The sequence below is a fragment of the Catharus ustulatus genome, chromosome 34 (assembly GCF_009819885.2).
Source record: "Catharus ustulatus isolate bCatUst1 chromosome 34, bCatUst1.pri.v2, whole genome shotgun sequence".
Taxonomy (NCBI): domain Eukaryota; kingdom Metazoa; phylum Chordata; class Aves; order Passeriformes; family Turdidae; genus Catharus; species Catharus ustulatus.
In genome coordinates, this window is record NC_046254.1 from 836,016 (window position 1) to 854,581 (window position 18,566).

General features: G+C 38.7%; 1 protein-coding gene across 1 annotated transcript in view; it reads right to left on the bottom strand.

Moving 5' to 3' along the window:
• The window catches only part of SIPA1L3 (signal induced proliferation associated 1 like 3), a 54,290-nt gene that overhangs the window by 32,885 nt on the left and 2,839 nt on the right, over positions 1–18,566 (bottom strand). Inside the window, exons 2-4 of the mRNA XM_033083871.1 lie at positions 12,142–13,194; positions 7,771–7,901; positions 4,498–4,686 (exon numbers count right to left, since the gene is read on the bottom strand). Coding sequence (XP_032939762.1) covers positions 4,498–4,686; positions 7,771–7,901; positions 12,142–13,194 — 1,373 coding nt within the window. The remainder of the gene's footprint in view (positions 1–4,497; positions 4,687–7,770; positions 7,902–12,141; positions 13,195–18,566) is intronic.

Below are 18,566 nucleotides of genomic sequence, written 5' to 3' on the forward strand. Positions count from 1 at the left end.
GGGATCCTTCAACCAACTCTTGGGATCCTTCAACCAACCCTTGGGGTCCTTCAACCAATCCTTGGGATCCTTCAATCTTTGGGATCAACCAACTCTTGGGATCCTTCAACAAACCCTAGGGATCCTACAATCTTTGGGATCAAGTAACTCTTGAGATCCCTCAACTCTTGGGATTCTTCATCTCTTGGGATCAACCAATCTTTGGGATCCTTCAACCAACTCTTGGGATCCTTTAATCTTTGGGATCAACCAACTCTTGGGATCAACCAACCTTTGGGTACCTTCAACCAACTCTTGGGATTCTTCAAATCTTGGGATCAACCAACCCTTGGGATCCTTCATTCAACTCTTGGGATCCTTCAACCAATCCTTGGGATCTCCCAACCCTTGGGATCAACCAACTCTTGGGATCAACCAATCCTTGGGATCCCTCAACCTTTGGGACCATCCAACCCTTGGGATCTCCCAATCCTTGGAATCCCTCAACCTTTGGGATCATCCAATCCTTGGGATCCCCCAAACTCAAATCTTACACCTTGAACCCCCCCAAAACCCAACAATTCCACAATCCCAAAATTCCTATAACTTTGAATCCCCCAAAATCCGCCCAAAAAAATCAACAGAAATTTAAAAAAAATTTCCCAGAAAATCACTTCCCCCCAAAAAACCCCACAAAAAATCACAAAAAACCCCCCCAAAATCACAGAAAATCCCAAAAAAAATCCCAAAAAATCCCAAAAAATCCCCAAAATTCCCAAAAAATTCCCAAAAACCCCAAATCCCAGGAATTCTCACCCCCTGCTCATCCAGCTTGAGTAGCTGCTCGGTGACCTTGGATGTGGCAATCCCAGAAACCCCCAAAACCCTGAAATTCCCCCAAAATCGCACAAAATCCCCACAAATACCCCCAAAAATCCTAAAAAAAATTTCCCAGGAATTTGCTTAAAAAAATCTCAGAAAATTCCCCCCAAAAGATCACGAAAAAATCTCCAAAAAAACTCACAAAAAATGTTTAAAAAATCCTAGAAAATTCCCAAAAAACCCTGGAAAATCTCCAGAAAATTCCCAAAAAATAAAAAAAAATCCCCAAAAAATACCAAAATAAATCCCCCAAAAAATCCCCAAAAATCCCCAAAAATCCCAAATCCCAGGAATTCTCACCCCCTGCTCATCCAGCTTGAGCAGCTGCTCGGTGACCTTGGGTGTGGCAATCCCAGAAACCCCCAAACACAGAAATTCCCCAAAAATCACACAAAATTCCTGAAAAAAATCCCAAAAAATGCCCCCAAAAATCATATAAAAAAAGAAAAAATTCCCAGGAATTCCCTAAAAAATCTCAGAAAATCCCACCAAAAGATCACCAAAAAATCTCAAAAAAAACCACAAGAAATGTTTAAAAAATCCTAAATAATTCAAAAAAAATCATAGAAAATCTCCAGAAAATTCAAAAAAAATCAAAGAAATTAAAAAAAAAATCCCAAATATCCCCAAAAATCCCAAATCCCAGGAATTCTCACCCCCTGCTCATCAGCTTGAGCAGCTGCTCGGTGACCTTGGGTGTGGCAATCCCAGACACCCTCAAACCCAGAAACCCCCAAATTCCAGAAATTCCCCCAAAATCGCACAAAATCCCGACAAATGTCCCCAAAAAATCCTAAAAAAAATTCCCAGGAATTCCCTAAAAAATCTCAGAAAATCCCCCCCAAAAAATCACCAAAAAAATCTCCAAAAAAATCACAAAAAAATGATTAAAAAATCCTAGAAAACTCAAAAAAACCTTAGAAAATCCTCAGAAAATTCCTAAAAAATCTCAGAAAATCCCAAAAAAATCCCAAAAAAATCCCCCAAAAAATCCCCAAAAATTCCCAAAACCTCAAACCCCAGGAATTCTCACCCCCTGCTCATCCAGCTTGAGCAGCTGCTCGGTGACCTTGGGTGTGACAATCCCAGGAACCCCCAAACACAGAAATTCCCCAAAAATCGCACGAAATTCCTGAAAAAAATCCCAAAAAATGCCCCCAAAAATCCTATAAAGAAAGAAAAAATTCCCAGGAATTCCCTAAAAAAATCTCAGAAAATCCCACCAAAAGATCACCAAAAAAAACTCAAAAAAATCACAAGAAATGTTTAAAAAAATCCTAGATAATTAAAAAAAAATCGTAGACAATCCCCAGAAAATTCCTAAAAAACCCCAAAAAAATCCCAAAAAATCCCAAAAAAATCCCAAAAAATTCCCCAAATCCCAGGAATTCTCACCCCCTGCTCATCCAGCTTGAGCAGCTGCTCGGTGACCTTGGGTGTGGCAATCCCAGGAACCCCAAACACAGAAATTCCCCAAAAATCGCACAAAATTCCTGAAAAAATCCCAAACAATGCCCCCCAAAATCGTATAAAAAAAGAAAAAATTCCCAGGAATTCCCTAAAAAATCTCAGAAAATCCCACCAAAACATCACCAAAAAATCTCAAAAAAAATCACAAGAAATGTTTAAAAAATCCTAAATAATTCAAAAAAAATCGTAGAAAATCCCCAGGAAATTCCTAAAAAACCCCAAAAAAATCCCAAAAAATCCCCAAAAAAATCCCAAAAAATTCCCAAAACCCCCAAATCCCAGGAATTCTCACCCCCTGCTCGTCCAGCTTGAGCAGCTGCTCGGTGACCTTGGGCGTGGCAATCCCAGAAACCCCCAAACACAGAAATTCCCCCAAAATCGCACAAAATCCCCACAAATGTCCCCAAAAAATCCTAAAAAAAATAATTCCCACGAATTCCCTAAAAAATCTCAGAAAATCCCCCCAAAAAAATCACCAAAAAATCTCAAAAAAAATCACAAGAAATGTTTAAAAAATCCTAGATAATTCAAAAAAAATCGTAGAAAATCCCCTGAAAATTCCTAAAAAACCCAAAAAAAATCCCAAAAAATCCCAAAAAAATCCCAAAAAAATCCCAAAAAATTCCCCAAACCCCCAAATCCCAGGAATTCTCACCCCCTGCTCATCCAGCTTGAGCAGCTGCTCGGTGATCTTGGGTGTGGCGATCCCAGAAACCCCCAAACCCAGAAATTCCCCAAAAATCGCACAAAATTCCTGAAAAAAATCCCAAACAATGCCCCCAAAAATCCTATAAAAAAAGAAAAAATTCCCAGGAATTCCCTAAAAAATCTCAGAAAATCCCACCAAAAGATCACCAAAAAAACCTCAAAAAAATCACAAGAAATGTTTAAAAAATCCTAGATAATTCAAAAAAAATTGTAGAAAATCCCCAGAAAATTCCTAAAAAACCCAAAAAAAAATCCCAAAAAATCCCCCAAAAAATCCCCAAAAATCCCCAAAAACCCCAAATCCCAGGAATTCTCACCCCCTGCTCATCCAGCTTGAGCAGCTGCTCGGTGACCTTGGGTGTGGCAATCCCAGAAACCCCCAAAACCAGAAACTCCCAAAACCCAGAAATTCCCCAAAAATCACACAAAATTCCTGAAAAAGTCCCAAAAAATGCCCCCAAAAATCCTATAAAAAAAGAAAAAATTCCCAGGAATTCCCTAAAAAATCTCAGAAAATCCCACCAAAAGATCACCAAAAAACCCTCAAAAAAAATCACAAGAAATGTTTAAAAAATCCTAGATAATTAAAAAAAAATCGTAGAAAATCCCCAGAAAATTCCTAAAAAATTCCAAAAAAAATCCCAAAAAATCCAAAAAAATTCCAAAAAAATCCCCCAAAATTTCCAAAAACCCCAAATCCCAGGAATTCTCACCCCCTGCTCATCCACCTTGAGCAGCTGCTCGGTGACCTTGGGTGTGGCGATCCCAGGAACCCCCAAACACAGAAATTCCCCAAAAATCGCACAAAATTCCTGAAAAAAATCCCAAACAATGCCCCCAAAAATCCTATAAAAAAAGAAAAAATTCCCAGGAATTCCCTAAAAAATCTCAGAAAATCCCATCAAAAAGATCACAAAAAAATCTCCAAAAAAACTCACAAAAAATGTTTAAAAAATCCTAGAAAATTCCCAAAAAACCCTGGAAAATCTCCAGAAAATTCCCAAAAAATAAAAAAAAAATCCCCAAAAAATACCAAAATAAATCCCCCAAAAAATCCCCAAAAATCCCAAACCCCAGGAATTCTCACCCCCTGCTCATCCAGCTTGAGCAGCTGCTCGGTGACCTTGGGTGTGGCAATCCCAGAAACCCCCAAAACCCTGAAATTCCCCCAAAATCGCACAAAATTCCTGAAAAAAATCCCAAAAAATGCCCGCAAAAATACTAACAAAATCCCAGGAATTCCCTAAAAAAATCTTAGAAAATAACCCCAAAATATCACCAAAAAAATCTCACTAAAAAATCACAAAAAGTGTTTAAAAAATCCTAGAAAATTAAAAAAATATCATAGAAAATCCCCAGAAAATTCCTAAAAAATTCCAAAAAAATCCCAAAAAATCCCAAAAAATCCCAAAAATTCCCCAAAAAATCCCAAAAACCCCAAACCCCAGGAATTCTCACCCCCTGCTCATCCAGCTTGAGCAGCTGCTCGGTGACCTTGGGTGTGGCCAGCGCCAGGCGCAGGCAGTGCGTGTTGAGCTCGGGGACGACGAATTCCAGAACTTCCCTGAGCGGGATCCCGCGGATGGAGCCGGCCTTGGACGTGCTGGGAACGGCGTCCTCCAGGATGGAGCCACGCAGAGTCACCAGCTGGGAAAACAGGATAAACAGCTGGGATGAAAAATCCACAATTTCAAAATCCAGGATTAAAAAATTCGGGATGAAAACTTGAAAATGAGGGGAAAACGGTGCTGAAATCGCGGAGTTTTGGGGGGAAATCCTGGGGGTTTTAGCTCAAAGTTGAGGGAATTTATCTCAAAATTGATGCCAAAATTGTGGAAATTTTGGCCCAAAATTTTGGGAATTTTGGCCCAAAATTGAGAGATTTGACACTGAAATTGAAGGAATTTTATCCCAAAAATCGAGAGAACTTTATCCCAAAATTAAGAGAATTTAATCCCAAAATTGTGGGAATTGAGCCAAAAAAATGAGGAATTTGACCCCAAAATTCTGGGTATTTCACTCTAAAATTGAGAAGATTTGATCTCAAAATTGTGGGAATTTTATCCTGAAATTTTGAAAATTTTATCCCAAATTTGAGGGATTTGATCCCAAAATAGTGGAAATTTTAATCCTAAAATTAAAAATTTCATTCTAAAATTATAGGGATTTTATCCCAAAACTGAAGGGATTCACCCTAAAAATTGGGGAGATTTTATCCCAGGATTGCACGATTTTTATCCTAAAATTGAGGGATAAATGGGGAAAAAAGTTGGGATTAAAAAATCCAGGATTAAAAAATCTGGAATTTCAAAATCTGGGATGAGGAGCTCAAAAATGAAGGGAAATCGGCGCTAAAATCGCGGAGTTTTGGGGGGAAATCCTGGGGGTTTTAGTTCAAAATTGATCCCAAAACTGCAGGAATTTGACCCTGGAATTGTGTGAATTTTATCTCAAAATTGTGGGAATTTTATCCCCAAACTGTGTGAATTTTATTCCTGAAATGGAGGGAATTTTATCCTGAAATTGAGGGAATTTTATCTCAAAATTGTGAGAATTTTATCCCCAAATTGTGGGAATTTTATCTCAAAATTAAGGGAATTTTATCCTGAAATTGAAGGAATTTTATCTGAAAGTTGTAGGAATTTCATCATAAAATTGAGAAAATTTTATCTCAAAATTGAGGGAATTTTATCCTGAAATTGAGAGAATTTTATACTGAAATCCAGGAGATTTGACCCCAAAATTGAAGGAATTTTATCCCAAAATTCAGAGATTTTAGACAAAAATTGTGGGAATTTAATCCCAAAATTGAGGGAATTTTATCCCGAAATTGAGAGAATTTTATACTGAAATCGAGGAGATTTGACCCCAAAATCAAAGGAATTTTATCCCAAAATTCAGGGATTTTAGACAAAAATTGAGGGAATTTTATCCCGAAATTGAGAGAATTTAATCCTGAAATTGAGGGAATTTTATCCCAAAATTGAGAGAATTTTATCCTGAAATTGAGAAAATTTTATCACAAAATTGCCAGTATTTCATCCCAAAATTCAGGGATTTGATGCCAAATTTTGGAAATTCTATCCCAGAAATTGAGAAATTTTGTCCAAAAAATGGTGGGAATTTGAGCTCAAAAAAAAAAAAGGGAATTTTGATGCAAAATTGAGGGATTTCACCCCAAAATTTTGAGTTTTTTTCCTCAAATTGAGGGGATTTTATCCCAGGATTGCAGGATTTTCATCCCAAAATTGAGGGATAAATGGGGAAAAAAATTGGGATTAAATAAACCAGGATTAAAAAATTTAGGATTAAAAAATCCGGGATGAAAATCTCAAAAACGAGGGGAAAACGGCGCTGAAATCGCGGAGTTTTGGGGTTTTTTTGGGGATTTTATCTCAAAATTGATGCCAAATTTTTGGGATTTTTGGAGTTTTTGGGATTTTTTTGGGATTGTCCCCACCTGGCTGGTGCTGAGGATGAGCCTCTGCTGGAACTGGGGGGATTTTTGTGACTTTTTAAACCATTTTTTTGTGATTTTTTGGGATATTTTTGTAATTTTTTGGGGATATTTTTATGGGGATATTTGGGAATTTCAGGATTTTAGGATTTTTAGGATTTTTTTAGGATTGTTCCCACCTGGCTGGTCCTGAGGATGAGCCTCTGCTGGAACTGGGGGGATTTTTGTGATTTTTTTGTGATTTTTGTGGGGATTTTTTGCGATTTTTTGCGATATTTTTGGGATTTTTGGGAATATTTTTGTGGAGATTTTTGGGAAATTTTAGATTTTAGGATTTTTAGGATTTTTTTAGGGTTTTTCCCACCTGGCTGGTCCTGAGGTTGAGCCTCTGCTGGAACTGGGGCTGAGCTCTGGGGGAATTTTTGGGTGAATTTCTGTAATTTTTTGGCGATTTTTGTGATTTTTGTGGGGATTTTTTGGGATATATTTGGGATATTTGGGGATATTTTTATGGGGATTTTTCTGGGGTGATTTTTGGGGTTTTTAGGATATTTTTATGGTTTTTTTTTCCCACCTGGCTGGTCCTGAGGATGAGCCTCTGCTGGAACTGGGGGGATTCTTGTGATTTTTTTGGGATTTTTCTGAGATATTTTTGTGATTTTTTTGGGATATTTTTATGGGGATTTTTGGGAAATTTTAGATTTTAGGATTTTTAGGATTTTTTTATGTTTTTTCCCACCTGGCTGGTCCTGAGGATGAGTCTCTGTTGGAACTGGGGCTGAGCTCTGGGGGAATTTTTGGGTGAATTTCTGTAATTTTTGTGATTTTTTTGGGATTTTTTTGGGATATATTTGGGATATTTTGAGATATTTTATAGGGATTTTTGTGGGGTGATTTTTGGGGTTTTTAGGATATTTTTATGGGTTTTTTTTTCCCACCTGGCTGGTCCTGAGGATGAGTCCCTGCTGGAACTGGGGGAAATTCTGTGATTTTTTGTGATTTTTAAATGATTTTTTTTATTTTTGCGGGGATTTTTTGGGATATTTTTGGGGTTACTTTTGGGAAATTTTAGATTTTAGGATTTTTAGGATTTTTTAGGGTTTTTCCCACCTGGCTGGTCCTGAGGATGAGCCTCTGCTGGAACTGGGGGGATTTTTGTGATTTTTTGGTGATTTTTTTGTGTTTTTTTTGGGATTTTTTGGGATATTTTTGTGGGGATTTTTGGGAATTTCAGGATTTTAGGATTTTTAGGATTTTTTTAGGGTTTTTCCCACCTGGCTGGTCCTGAGGATGAGCCTCTGCTGGAACTGGGCTCCCTGCTCCGGGCTCTCCTCCAGGCGCTCCCGCCGCGCGCTCACGGCCACGGGGCCCAGCTTCTCATCCAGCCCAAAGTAATTGCAGTGCTCTGAAAAATGGGAATTAAAGTGGGAAATTGGGAGTGAAAATGGGAAATTTGGGAGTGAAAATGGGAAATTTGGGGAGGGAAATGGGAAATTTGGGAGTGAAAATGGGAAATTTGGGATTGAAAATGGGAAATTTGGGAGTGAAAATGGGAAATTTGGGAGTGAAAATGGGAAATTTGGGATTGAAAATGGGAAATTTGGGAGTGAAAATGGGAAATTTGGGAGTGAAAATGGGAAATTTGGGATTGAAATGGGAAATTTGGGATTGAAAATGGGAAATTTGGGATTGAAAATGGGAAATTTGGGATTGAAAATGGAAATTTGGGAGTGAAAATGGGAAATTTGGGGATTGAAAATGGGAAATTTGGGATTGAAAATGGGAAATCTGGGAGTGAAAATGGGAATTTTGGGATTGAAAATGGGAAATTTGGGATTGAAAATGGGAAATTTGGGATTGAAAATGGGAATTTTGGGATTGAAAATGGGAAATTTGGGATTGAAAATGGGAATTTGGGATTGAAAATGGGAAATTTGGGATTGAAAATGGGAATTTGGGATTGAAAATGGGAAATTTGGGAGTGAAAATGGGAAATTTGGGAGTGAAAATGGGAAATTTGGGAGTGAAAATGGGAAATTTGGGATTGAAATGGGAAATTTGGGAGTGAAATGGGAAATTTGGGATTGAAAATGGGAATCTCACACAGAGATCAGGATCACTGCCCCACCTGGTTTATGAACATGGCCATTAACAGGAGATATCCCATGGAAATAAAGAATAGCTCCTAAAATTCCTTTAAAAAATCCCCCAAAAATCCCTCAAAATCTCCTAAAATTCCTCTAAAAATCCCAAAAAAATCCCCTAAAAATCCCAAAAAAATTTCCTGAAATTCCTCTAAAATTCCTAAAAAATCCCTCAAAATCTTCTAAAATTCCTCTAAAAATCCTCAAAAAAAATCTCTCAAAATCCTTTAAAATTCTCAAAAAATGCCACAACAATCCCAAAAAAATCCCAAAAAATCTCCTGAAATTCCTCTAAAAATTCCTCAAAAAATCTCCTGAAATTCCTCTAAAAATCCCCAAAAAATCACCTGAAATTCCTCTAAAAATTCTCAAAAAATCCAAAAAAATCTCCTGAAATTTCTCTAAAAATCCCAGAAAAATCCCTCAAAATCTCCTAAAACTCCTCTCAAAAATAAAAAAAATCCTCAAAAAATTCTCAAAAAATTCCAAAAAATCTCCTAAAATTCCTCTAAAAATCCTCAAAAAAAATCTCTTAAAAATCCCTCAAAATCTCCTAAAATTTCCCAAAAAAAATCCTAAAAAAATCCCTCAAAATCTCCTAAAATTCCTCTAAAAATTCACAAAAAATCCCTCAAAATTCACAAAAAATTGCTCTAAAAATTCACAAAAAATCCCAAAAAATCCCGAAAAATTCTAAAAAAAATCCTCAAAATTCCCCTAAAATTCACCAAAAAACCCTCCAAACTTTCCCAAACTCTCCAAACCTTTTCCATGGAAGTAATCGCGGTAGTATCGCGCTCCCAGATCCGCGTGCTCCACGCTGTAACTGCGCAGCCTCTCCGGGTTCCTCTGCTGCTCCCTGGGCAGCTCCAGCACCGAGACACCGGCGTTGGTGCCCCGGGGGCCGCGGCCGAGCTCCGGCACCGCCCCAAAAAATCCCAAAAAATCTCCTCAAATTCCCCTAAAAATCCCCAAAAAATCCCAAAAAATCTCCTGAAATTCCTCTAAAAATCCCCAAAAAAACACCTGAAATTCCTCTAAAAAATCCCCAAAAAATCACCCGAAATGCCGCTGAAAATTCTCCTAAAATCCCAAAAAAAAATCTCCTGAAATTCCTCTAAAAATCCCAAAAAAACCTCCTGAAATTCCTCTAAAAATTGCCAAAAAAGTCCCTCAAAATCTCCTAAAATTCCTCTAAAAATCCCAAAAAAATCCCCAAAAAATTCCTGAAATTCCTCTAAAAATTCTCAAAAAAATCCCAAAAAATCTCCTGAAATTCCTCTAAAAAACCCAGAAAAATCCCTCAAAATCTCCTAAAACTCCTCTAAAAAATAAAAAAAAATCCTCAAAAAATTCTCAAAAAATTCCAAAAAATCTCCTCAAATTCCTCTAAAAATCCTCCTAAAAATCCCAAAAAAGCTCCTGAAATTCCTCTAAAAATCCCCAAAAAACCACCTGAAATTCCTCTAAAAAATCCCCAAAAAATCACCCGAAATGCCGCTGAAAATTCTCAAAAAATCCCCAAAAAATCTCCTGAAATTCCTCTAAAAATTGCCAAAAAAGTCCCTCAAAATCTGCTAAAATTCCTCTAAAAATCAAAAAAAATCCCAAAAAATCACCTAAAATTCCTCTAAAAATTCTCAAAAATATCCCAAAAAATCTCCTGAAATTTCTCTAACAATCTTCAAAAAATCTCCTGAAATTCCTCTAAAAATTCTCAAAAAATCCCAAAAAATCTCCTGAAATTTCTCTAAAAATCCCAAAAAAATCCCTCAAAATCTCCTAAAACTCCTCTAAAAAATAAAAAAAATCCTCAAAAAAGTCTCAAAAAATTCCAAAAAATCTCCTAAAATTCCTCTAAAAATCCTCAAAAAAAATCTCTCAAAAAATCCCTCAAAATCTCCTAAAATTCCCCGAAAAATCCTCAAAAAATCCCTCAAAATCTCCTAAAATTCCTCTAAAAATTCACAAAAAATCCCTCAAAATTCACAAAAAATTGCTCTAAAAATTCACAAAAAATCCCAAAAAATCCCGAAAAATTCTAAAAAAAATCTTCAAAATTTTCCTAAAATTCACCAAAAAAATCTCCCAAAATTCCCAACAAATCCCCAACCCCTCCAAACCTTTTCCGTGGAAGTAATCGCGGTAGTATCGCGCTCCCAGGTCCGCGTGCTCCACGCTGTAACTGCGCAGCCTCTCCGGGTTCCTCTGCTGCTCCCTGGGCAGCTCCAGCACCGAGACGCCGGCGTTGGTGCCCCGGGGGCCGCGGCCGAGCTCCGGCACCGCCCCAAAAAATCCCAAAAAATCTCCTCAAATTCCTCTAAAAATCCTCCTAAAAATCCCAAAAAAGCTCCTGAAACTCCTCTAAAAATCCCAAAAAAACCCCTGAAATTCCTCTAAAAAATCCCCAAAAAATCACCCGAAATGCCGCTGAAAATTCTCAAAAAATCCCCAAAAAATCTCCAAAAATTCCTCTAAAAATTGCCAAAAAAGTCCCTCAAAATCTGCTAAAATTCCTCTAAAAATCAAAAAAAATCCCAAAAAATCACCTAAAATTCCTCTAAAAATTCTCAAAAATATCCCAAAAATCTCCTCAAATTCCTCTAAAAATCCTCCTAAAAATCCCAAAAAAAACTCCTGAAATTCCTCTAAAAATCCCCAAAAAAACTCCTGAAATTCCTCTAAAAATTGCCAAAAAAGTCCCTCAAAATCTCCTAAAATTCCTCTAAAAATCCCAAAAAAATCCCAAAAAAATTCCTGAAATTCCTCTAAAAATCCCAAAAAAATCTCCTCAAATTTCTCTAAAACTCCTCCTAAAAATCCCAAAAAAGCTCCTGAAATTCCTCTAAAAATCCCCAAAAAATCACCTGAAATTCCTCTAAAAAATCACCCGAAATGCCGCTAAAAATTCTCAAAAAATCCCAAAAAAATCTCCTGAAATTCCTCTAAAAATTGCCAAAAAAGTCCCTCAAAATCTGCTAAAATTCCTCTAAAAATCAAAAAAAATCCCAAAAAATCACCTAAAATTCCTCTAAAAATTCTCAAAAATATCCCAAAAAATCTCCTGAAATTTCTCTAACAATCTTCAAATAATCTCCTGAAATTCCTCTAAAAATTCTCAAAAAATCCCAAAAAATCTCCTGAAATTCCTCTAAAAAACCCAGAAAAATCCCTCAAAATCTCCTAAAACTCCTCTAAAAAATAAAAAAAATCCTCAAAAAATTCTCAAAAAATTCCAAAAAATCCTCAAAAAAAAATCTCTTAAAAATCCCTCAAAATCTCCTAAAATTCCCCGAAAAATCCTCAAAAAATCCCTCAAAATCTCCTAAAATTCCCCGAAAAATCCTCAAAAAATCCCTCAAAATCTCCTAAAATTCCTCTAAAAATTCACAAAAAATCCCTCAAAATTCACAAAAATTCTAAACAAAATCCTCAAAAATCCCCTAAAATTCACCAAAAAAATCTCCCAAATTTCCCAACAAATCCCCAACCCCTCCAAACCTTTTCCATGGAAATAATCGCGGTAGTATCGCGCTCCCAGATCCGCGTGCTCCACGCTGTAACTGCGCAGCCTCTCCGGGTTCCTCTGCTGCTCCCTGGGCAGCTCCAGCACCGAGACGCCGGCGTTGGTGCCCCGGGGGCCGCGGCCGAGCTCCGGCGTGGCCGGCGCCGCCGACCTGGCGAAGCTGACGTCGCGCTCCCCGCGGCCGCCGCCGATCTCGTTGCGGAAATGGGGGCAGCTCAACAAGAGCTCGTTGCTGGTGTTGTCCCCCAAATCCTGCTCCAGGTTTTCCTTGCAGTTCAAATCCTCGGTGCTGGAGAAGCCGGGCTCGGAGCCGGCCGACGCGGCCGAGGCGCCGGTGGTGGTGTTGCGCCGTTGGGTGCCGGCGGCGCCGAGCGAGACGGCCTCGAAGAAAATGCTCTGAACGTCGAAATGGGCGAACCCTTTACGGCACAGCCAAGACTTGGGCGGCTCCGGGGGCCGGGGCTCCTCGGGATCTTTGGCGCCGCGCAGTTTTTTGAAGATGGAGTCGTCGTTCCTCAGGCAGCGCCGGCGCGGTTTCTCCTTCGCCGGCGCCGGCTCCTCGCGGCTCTCCGCTTTGGCGGCGGGAAATTGGGGTTTTTTGGCGCGGAACTCGTTGAGCATCTCGAAGAAGCTCTGCTCGGGGATGCCCTGCACGTCGATGGAGGAGGTGCTGCCGTACTCGCGGAACAAACCGGCGGCGCCGCCGCAATTGCCGCGGTTCTCCGGCGTTTCCTCGGCGTCGCACTCGCTCAGCGTCACCTCGCTGCTGCTGCGCTGCCTCAAGGGGATCCCCAGAAATCCCTCCTGGAATTCCACGTCCTTGGAGTGCGGGCCGGGGCGCCGGGACGAGCGGTGCGCTTTGAACGGGGATTGGCGCGAGGAGCCGGGGGGATCCTTGGGGTCCTTGGAGCGCGGCGGCCACTCGGCCACGCGGGCGCGGACGCCCATCTTGGGCACGTGGGGGATGTCGGAGCGCTGGGAATTCATCGTCCTGGAATTCCTGGGGAGGGGCTGGGGGGAGGGAGGAGCTCATGGCGACGCCGGGATCCGGCCGGGAGAAAACGGGAACGGCGGGAAAATGGCGGGGCGGCGGCGGCGGCGCATGGCGGGGAATTCTGGGGGGGAAAAAACAACAAAAAATTAATTTGGGATGGGGAATTGCAATTAAATTCCAGAGAAATTTGGGAATTTTCATGGAAAAAAATCGAAAGAATTCCAGGGGATTTAGGGGAATTTTCATGGAAAAAAAAATCTAAAAATTCCAGGAAATTTTTTGGAATTTTCATGGAAATAAAGATAAAAAATTTCAGGGGATTTTGGGGAATTTTTATGGAAATGAATCCATCAATTCCAGAGAGTTTCTTGGAATTTTTATGGAATTCAACCCATAAATTGCAGAGGTTCTGGGCTGAGGGAGGAGCTCAGGGCAATGCCGGGACCCAGTCGGGAAAAAATGGGAATGGTGGGAAAATGGCGGGAAAATGGCGGGAAAATGGCGGAGTAGCGGTGGCGACGGCGCGTGGTGGGGAATTCTGGGGGGAAAAAGAAAATTAAATTATTTTGGGATGAGGAATTTGGGTTGGGATTCAAGGATTTGTTCCTGGATTTTGGGGAATTTTCATGGAAATGAAGACAAAAAATTTCAGGGGATTTTTGAGAATTTTCATGGAAATAAAACCTTTAAAATTCCAGAAAATTTTGGGGAATTTCCACGGAAATGAATCCATAAATTCCAGAGAATTTCTGTGAATTTTTATGGAATTCAATCCACAAATTGCAGAGGTTCTGGGGTGAGGGAGGAGCTCAGGGCAATGTCGGGACCTGGTCGGGAGAAAACGGGAAAATGGCGGGAAAATGGCGGGAAAATGGCGGGAAAATGGCGGGAAAATGGCGGGAAAATGGCGGAGCGGCAGCAGCGGTGCATGGCGGGGAATTCTGGGGAAAAAAACCACAAAAAATGATTTTGGGATGGGGAATTTGGGTTGGAATTCAAGGATTAGTTTCTGGATTTTGGGGAATTTTCATGGAAATAAATCTAAAAAATTTCAGGGGATTTGGGGGAATTTTCATAGAAATTAATTCATAAATTCCAGAGAGTTTCTGGGAATTTTTATGGAATTCAACCCATAAATTGCAGAGGTTCTGGGGTGAGGGAGGAGCTCAGGGCGACGCCGGGATCCGGCCGGGAAAAAATGGGAATGGCGGGAAAATGGCGGGAAAATGGCGGAGCAGCAGCGTTTGGCGGGGAATTCTGGGGGAAAAAACAGCAAAAAATTATTTAGGGACAGGGAATTGCAATTAAATTCCATGAGATTTTTGAGAATTACTGTGGAAATAAATCTAAAAAATTTCAGAGGATTTTGGGGAATTTTCACGGAATTAAATGCAGCAATTCCAAGTGTTTTCGATGAATTTTCATGGAAACAAATCTAAAAATCCCAGAAAATTTTGGGGAATTTTCATGGAAATAAAGATAAAAAATTCCAGGGGATTTTTGGGAATTTTCATGGAAATTAAATCCACAAATTGCAGAGAAAAAATGGGAATGGCGGGAAAATGGCGGAGCGGCGGCGTATGGCAGGGAATTCTGGGGGAAAAAAAGAAAATTAAATTATTTTGGGATGGGGAATTTGGGTTGGAATTCAAGGATTTGTGCCTGGATTTTGGGGAATTTTCATGGAAATGAAGACAAAAAATTTCAGGGGATTTTTGAGAATTTTCATGGAAATAAAACCCTTAAAATTCCAGAAGATTTTGGGGAATTTCCATGGAAATAAATCCATAAATTCCAGAGAATGTCTGGGAATTTTCATGGAATTAAATGCAGCAATTCCAAGATTTTCCTGAGGAATTTTCATGGAAATAAATCTAAAAAATTTCAGGAAATTTTTGGGAATTTTCATGGAAATAAATCTAAAAAATTTCAGGAAATTTTGCAGAATTTTCATGGAAATAAATCTAAAAATTTCCAGGGGATTTTTGGGAATTTTCATGGAAAAAAATCCACAAATTCCAGAGAATTTCTGGGAATTTTCATGGAATTAAATGCAGCAATTCCAAGATTTTCCTGAGGAATTTTCATGGAAATAAATGTAAAAATTCCAGGAAATTTTAGGAATTTTCATGGAAATAAAACTAAAAAATTCCAGGGGATTTTTGGAAGCCCCAAAATCAGGAATTTTAAGGAAAATTCTGACTTTTTTTTGGGAATTTTAAAGAAAATTGTAACATTTCAGGTAACCCCAACATTGGGAATTTTCAGGAAAATTCTGACAATTTATTTGGAAATTTTAAGGAAAACTCGAGAAAAAAAAAAAAAAAATTATTTAATCATTAACTCCAAGATTTTTAATGAACCCAAAGAATTTTTCACTCTTTCTCCTCCCCTTTGTCCTAATTAAAACTTAACGGGTTTTTAATGAGCTTTAATTATTCCCCAAAAATTCCAAATTTTTTTTTCTTTGGGGGATAAAAACACCAAAAAAATGGGAATGGAAGAAAAACGAGCCCAAATAGAGCAGAAATGAAGGAATTAATTAATTAGGGGTTGTTAAATCAGTGATTAATTAATTAATTAGGGGTTTTAAAATCAGTGATTAATTAATGAGGGGTTAATGGGGGATAATCCTAATTAATAAAAATGGGGAAAAAATGGGAAGAAAATGGAAAAAAATCAGGATAAATCCAAGCCCGGCCGCGGTTTTATCCGATGTCGCCGCCCTAATTAACACTAATTAACCCAAAGTTTAATTAACATTCCCAAATCTCCCAGAATTCCAGCTTGATGAACTTGAAAAAAACAAATTAAATCCCAAAAAAACCAAAAAATTCCCCCAAAATTCCCCAAAAATCAGGAAAATTCCCCAGGGGCTCCTCCTGTAACTGGGTCAGGCCAGGGGCTCGTTAAGGGATTCATTAATGAGGGATTTGTTAATTAGGGGTTCATTAATTAGGGAACCATTAATGAGGGATTTGTTAATGAGGGATTCAATAATTAGGGACTCACTAATGAGGGACTCACTCATTATTAAGGGATTCATTAATTAGGGATTCATTATTGAGGAATTCATTAATGAGGATTCATTAATGAGGAATTAATTAATTAGGGGCTGATTATTAGGGACTCATTAATGAGGGACTCATTAATTAGAGATTCATCAATGAGGGATTCATTAATAAGAGTCTCATTAATGAGTGATTCATTAATTAGGGTCCCATTGATGAGGAACTCATTAATTAGGGATTCATTAATGATGGATTAATTAATGAGGGACTCATTAATGAGGGATTCATTAATTAGGGGCTCATTATTAGGGATTCATTAATGAGGAAGTCATTAATTACAGATTCATTAATGAGGGATTCATTAATTAGAGATCCACCAATGAGGGATTAATTAATTAGGGGGTCATTATTAGGGACTCATTAATGAGGGACTGATTAGTACGGGTCTAATTGATGAGGAACTCATTAATTAGGGATTAATTAATGAGGGATTTATTAGTGAGGGATTCATTCATTAATGAGGGACTCATCATTAGGGATTCATTAATGATGGATTAATTAATGAGGGACTCATTAATTAGGGATTCATTAATGAAGGGCTGCTTATTAGGGACTCATTAATGAGGAATTAATTAATTATGGGTTAATTAATTACGGACTCATTAAGGAGGGACCCTGGAGGGGGAATTTTGGGGGGGAAAAGGAAAAGAGACCCCAAAAATCAGCTGGGGCTCATTTGCATAATTGGGGGGTTAATTAGGGGGGTAATTAGGGGAGGGTTAATTAATGGGATTTTTAGGGGATTCTTGGGTTAATTTTAGGGGGAATTTTTGGGTTTTGGGGTGGGATTTTGGGAGAATTTTGGGGAAATTTTTGAATTTTGGGGGATTTTGGGGAATGTTGTAATTTCTGGGATGGTTTTGGGGAATTTTGGGGATTTTTGAGGAGATTTTTGGGGGAGTTTTGGGATTTTGGTGGATTTTTTGGGATGGTTTTGGGATTTTGGGGGGAATTTTTGGAATTTCTGGGATGGTTTTTGGGGATATTTTGAATTTTAGGGGATCTGGTTTGGTTTTTGGGATTTTGGGGGAGTTTTGAAGGATTTGGGTGATTTTTAGGGGAAATTTGGGTGATTTTTGGGTGGTTTCAGCCCTGCTGAGCACTGGGGGAGGGGAGAAAAATAAATATTAATTAGCTTATTAATTAAAATAATTAATTAGAGGAATAATTAAATAATTTGCATGGCATTTTAAGGGGATTTTACACCAAATCTATGGAAAAATCCAACCCCAGAGCCACTCAGAAACCCAGAATTCCCCCAAAATTAAAATTTTTCCCTCAAAATTGAACCCTAAATCCCCTCAGAGACTCCAAATTCCCTCAGAAATTCCAAATTCCCCCAAATTCACAATTTTTCCCTCAAAATCCAAACCAAACTCCCTTCAGAAACCACAAATTCCCCCAAAATTAAATTTTTTCCCTCAAAGTCCAACCCCAAATCCACTCAGAAATCCCAAATTCCTCCAAAATTAAATTTTTTCCTTCAAAATTGAACTCTAAATACACTCAGGGACTCCAAATCACCCCAGAAATTCTAAATTTTCCCAAAAAATCACATTTTTTTTCCTCAAAACACAACCCTAAATCCCCTCACAAACCCCAAATTCCCCACAAAATTAAATTTTATCCCTCAAAATTAAACCCTAAATCCTCTCAGGGACCCCAAATTCCTCTCAAAATCAAAATTTTTCCCTCAAAATCCAACCCCAGAACCCCTCAGGAAACCAAAATTCCCTCAAAATCAAAAATTTCCCCATCAAAACCCAACCCCAAATCCCCTCAGGGACTCCAAATCCCCCAGAAATTCTAAATTTTCCAAAAAAAAATCACTTTTTTTTCCTCAAAACACAACCCTAAATCCCCTCACAACCCCCAAATTTCGGGAAAAAAAATCAAAATTCTCCTCTCAAAACACCCCTGGAACCCCAAATACCGGGAAAAAAATCAAATAAAAATTTTCCTCTCAACACAGCCCCGGAACCCCTCAGGGATCTCAAATCCCTCAGAAATTCTAAATTTTCCCAAAAAAATCACATTTTTTCCCTCAAAACACAACCCTAAATCCCCTCACAACCCCCAAATTTCGGGAAAAAAAATCAAAATTCTCCTCTCAAAACATCCCTGGAACCCCAAACACCGAAAAAAAAATAAAAATAAACATTTTCCTCTCAAAACACCCCTGGAACCCCTCAGGGATCCCAAATCCCCTCAGCGATCCCAAATCCCCCTAAATCTCATTTCCCCCTCAAAACCCACCCCTAAATCCCTTCACAAACCCCAAATTCCGAAAATAAAATAAAAATTTTCCTCTCAAAACACTCCTGGAACCCCAAAC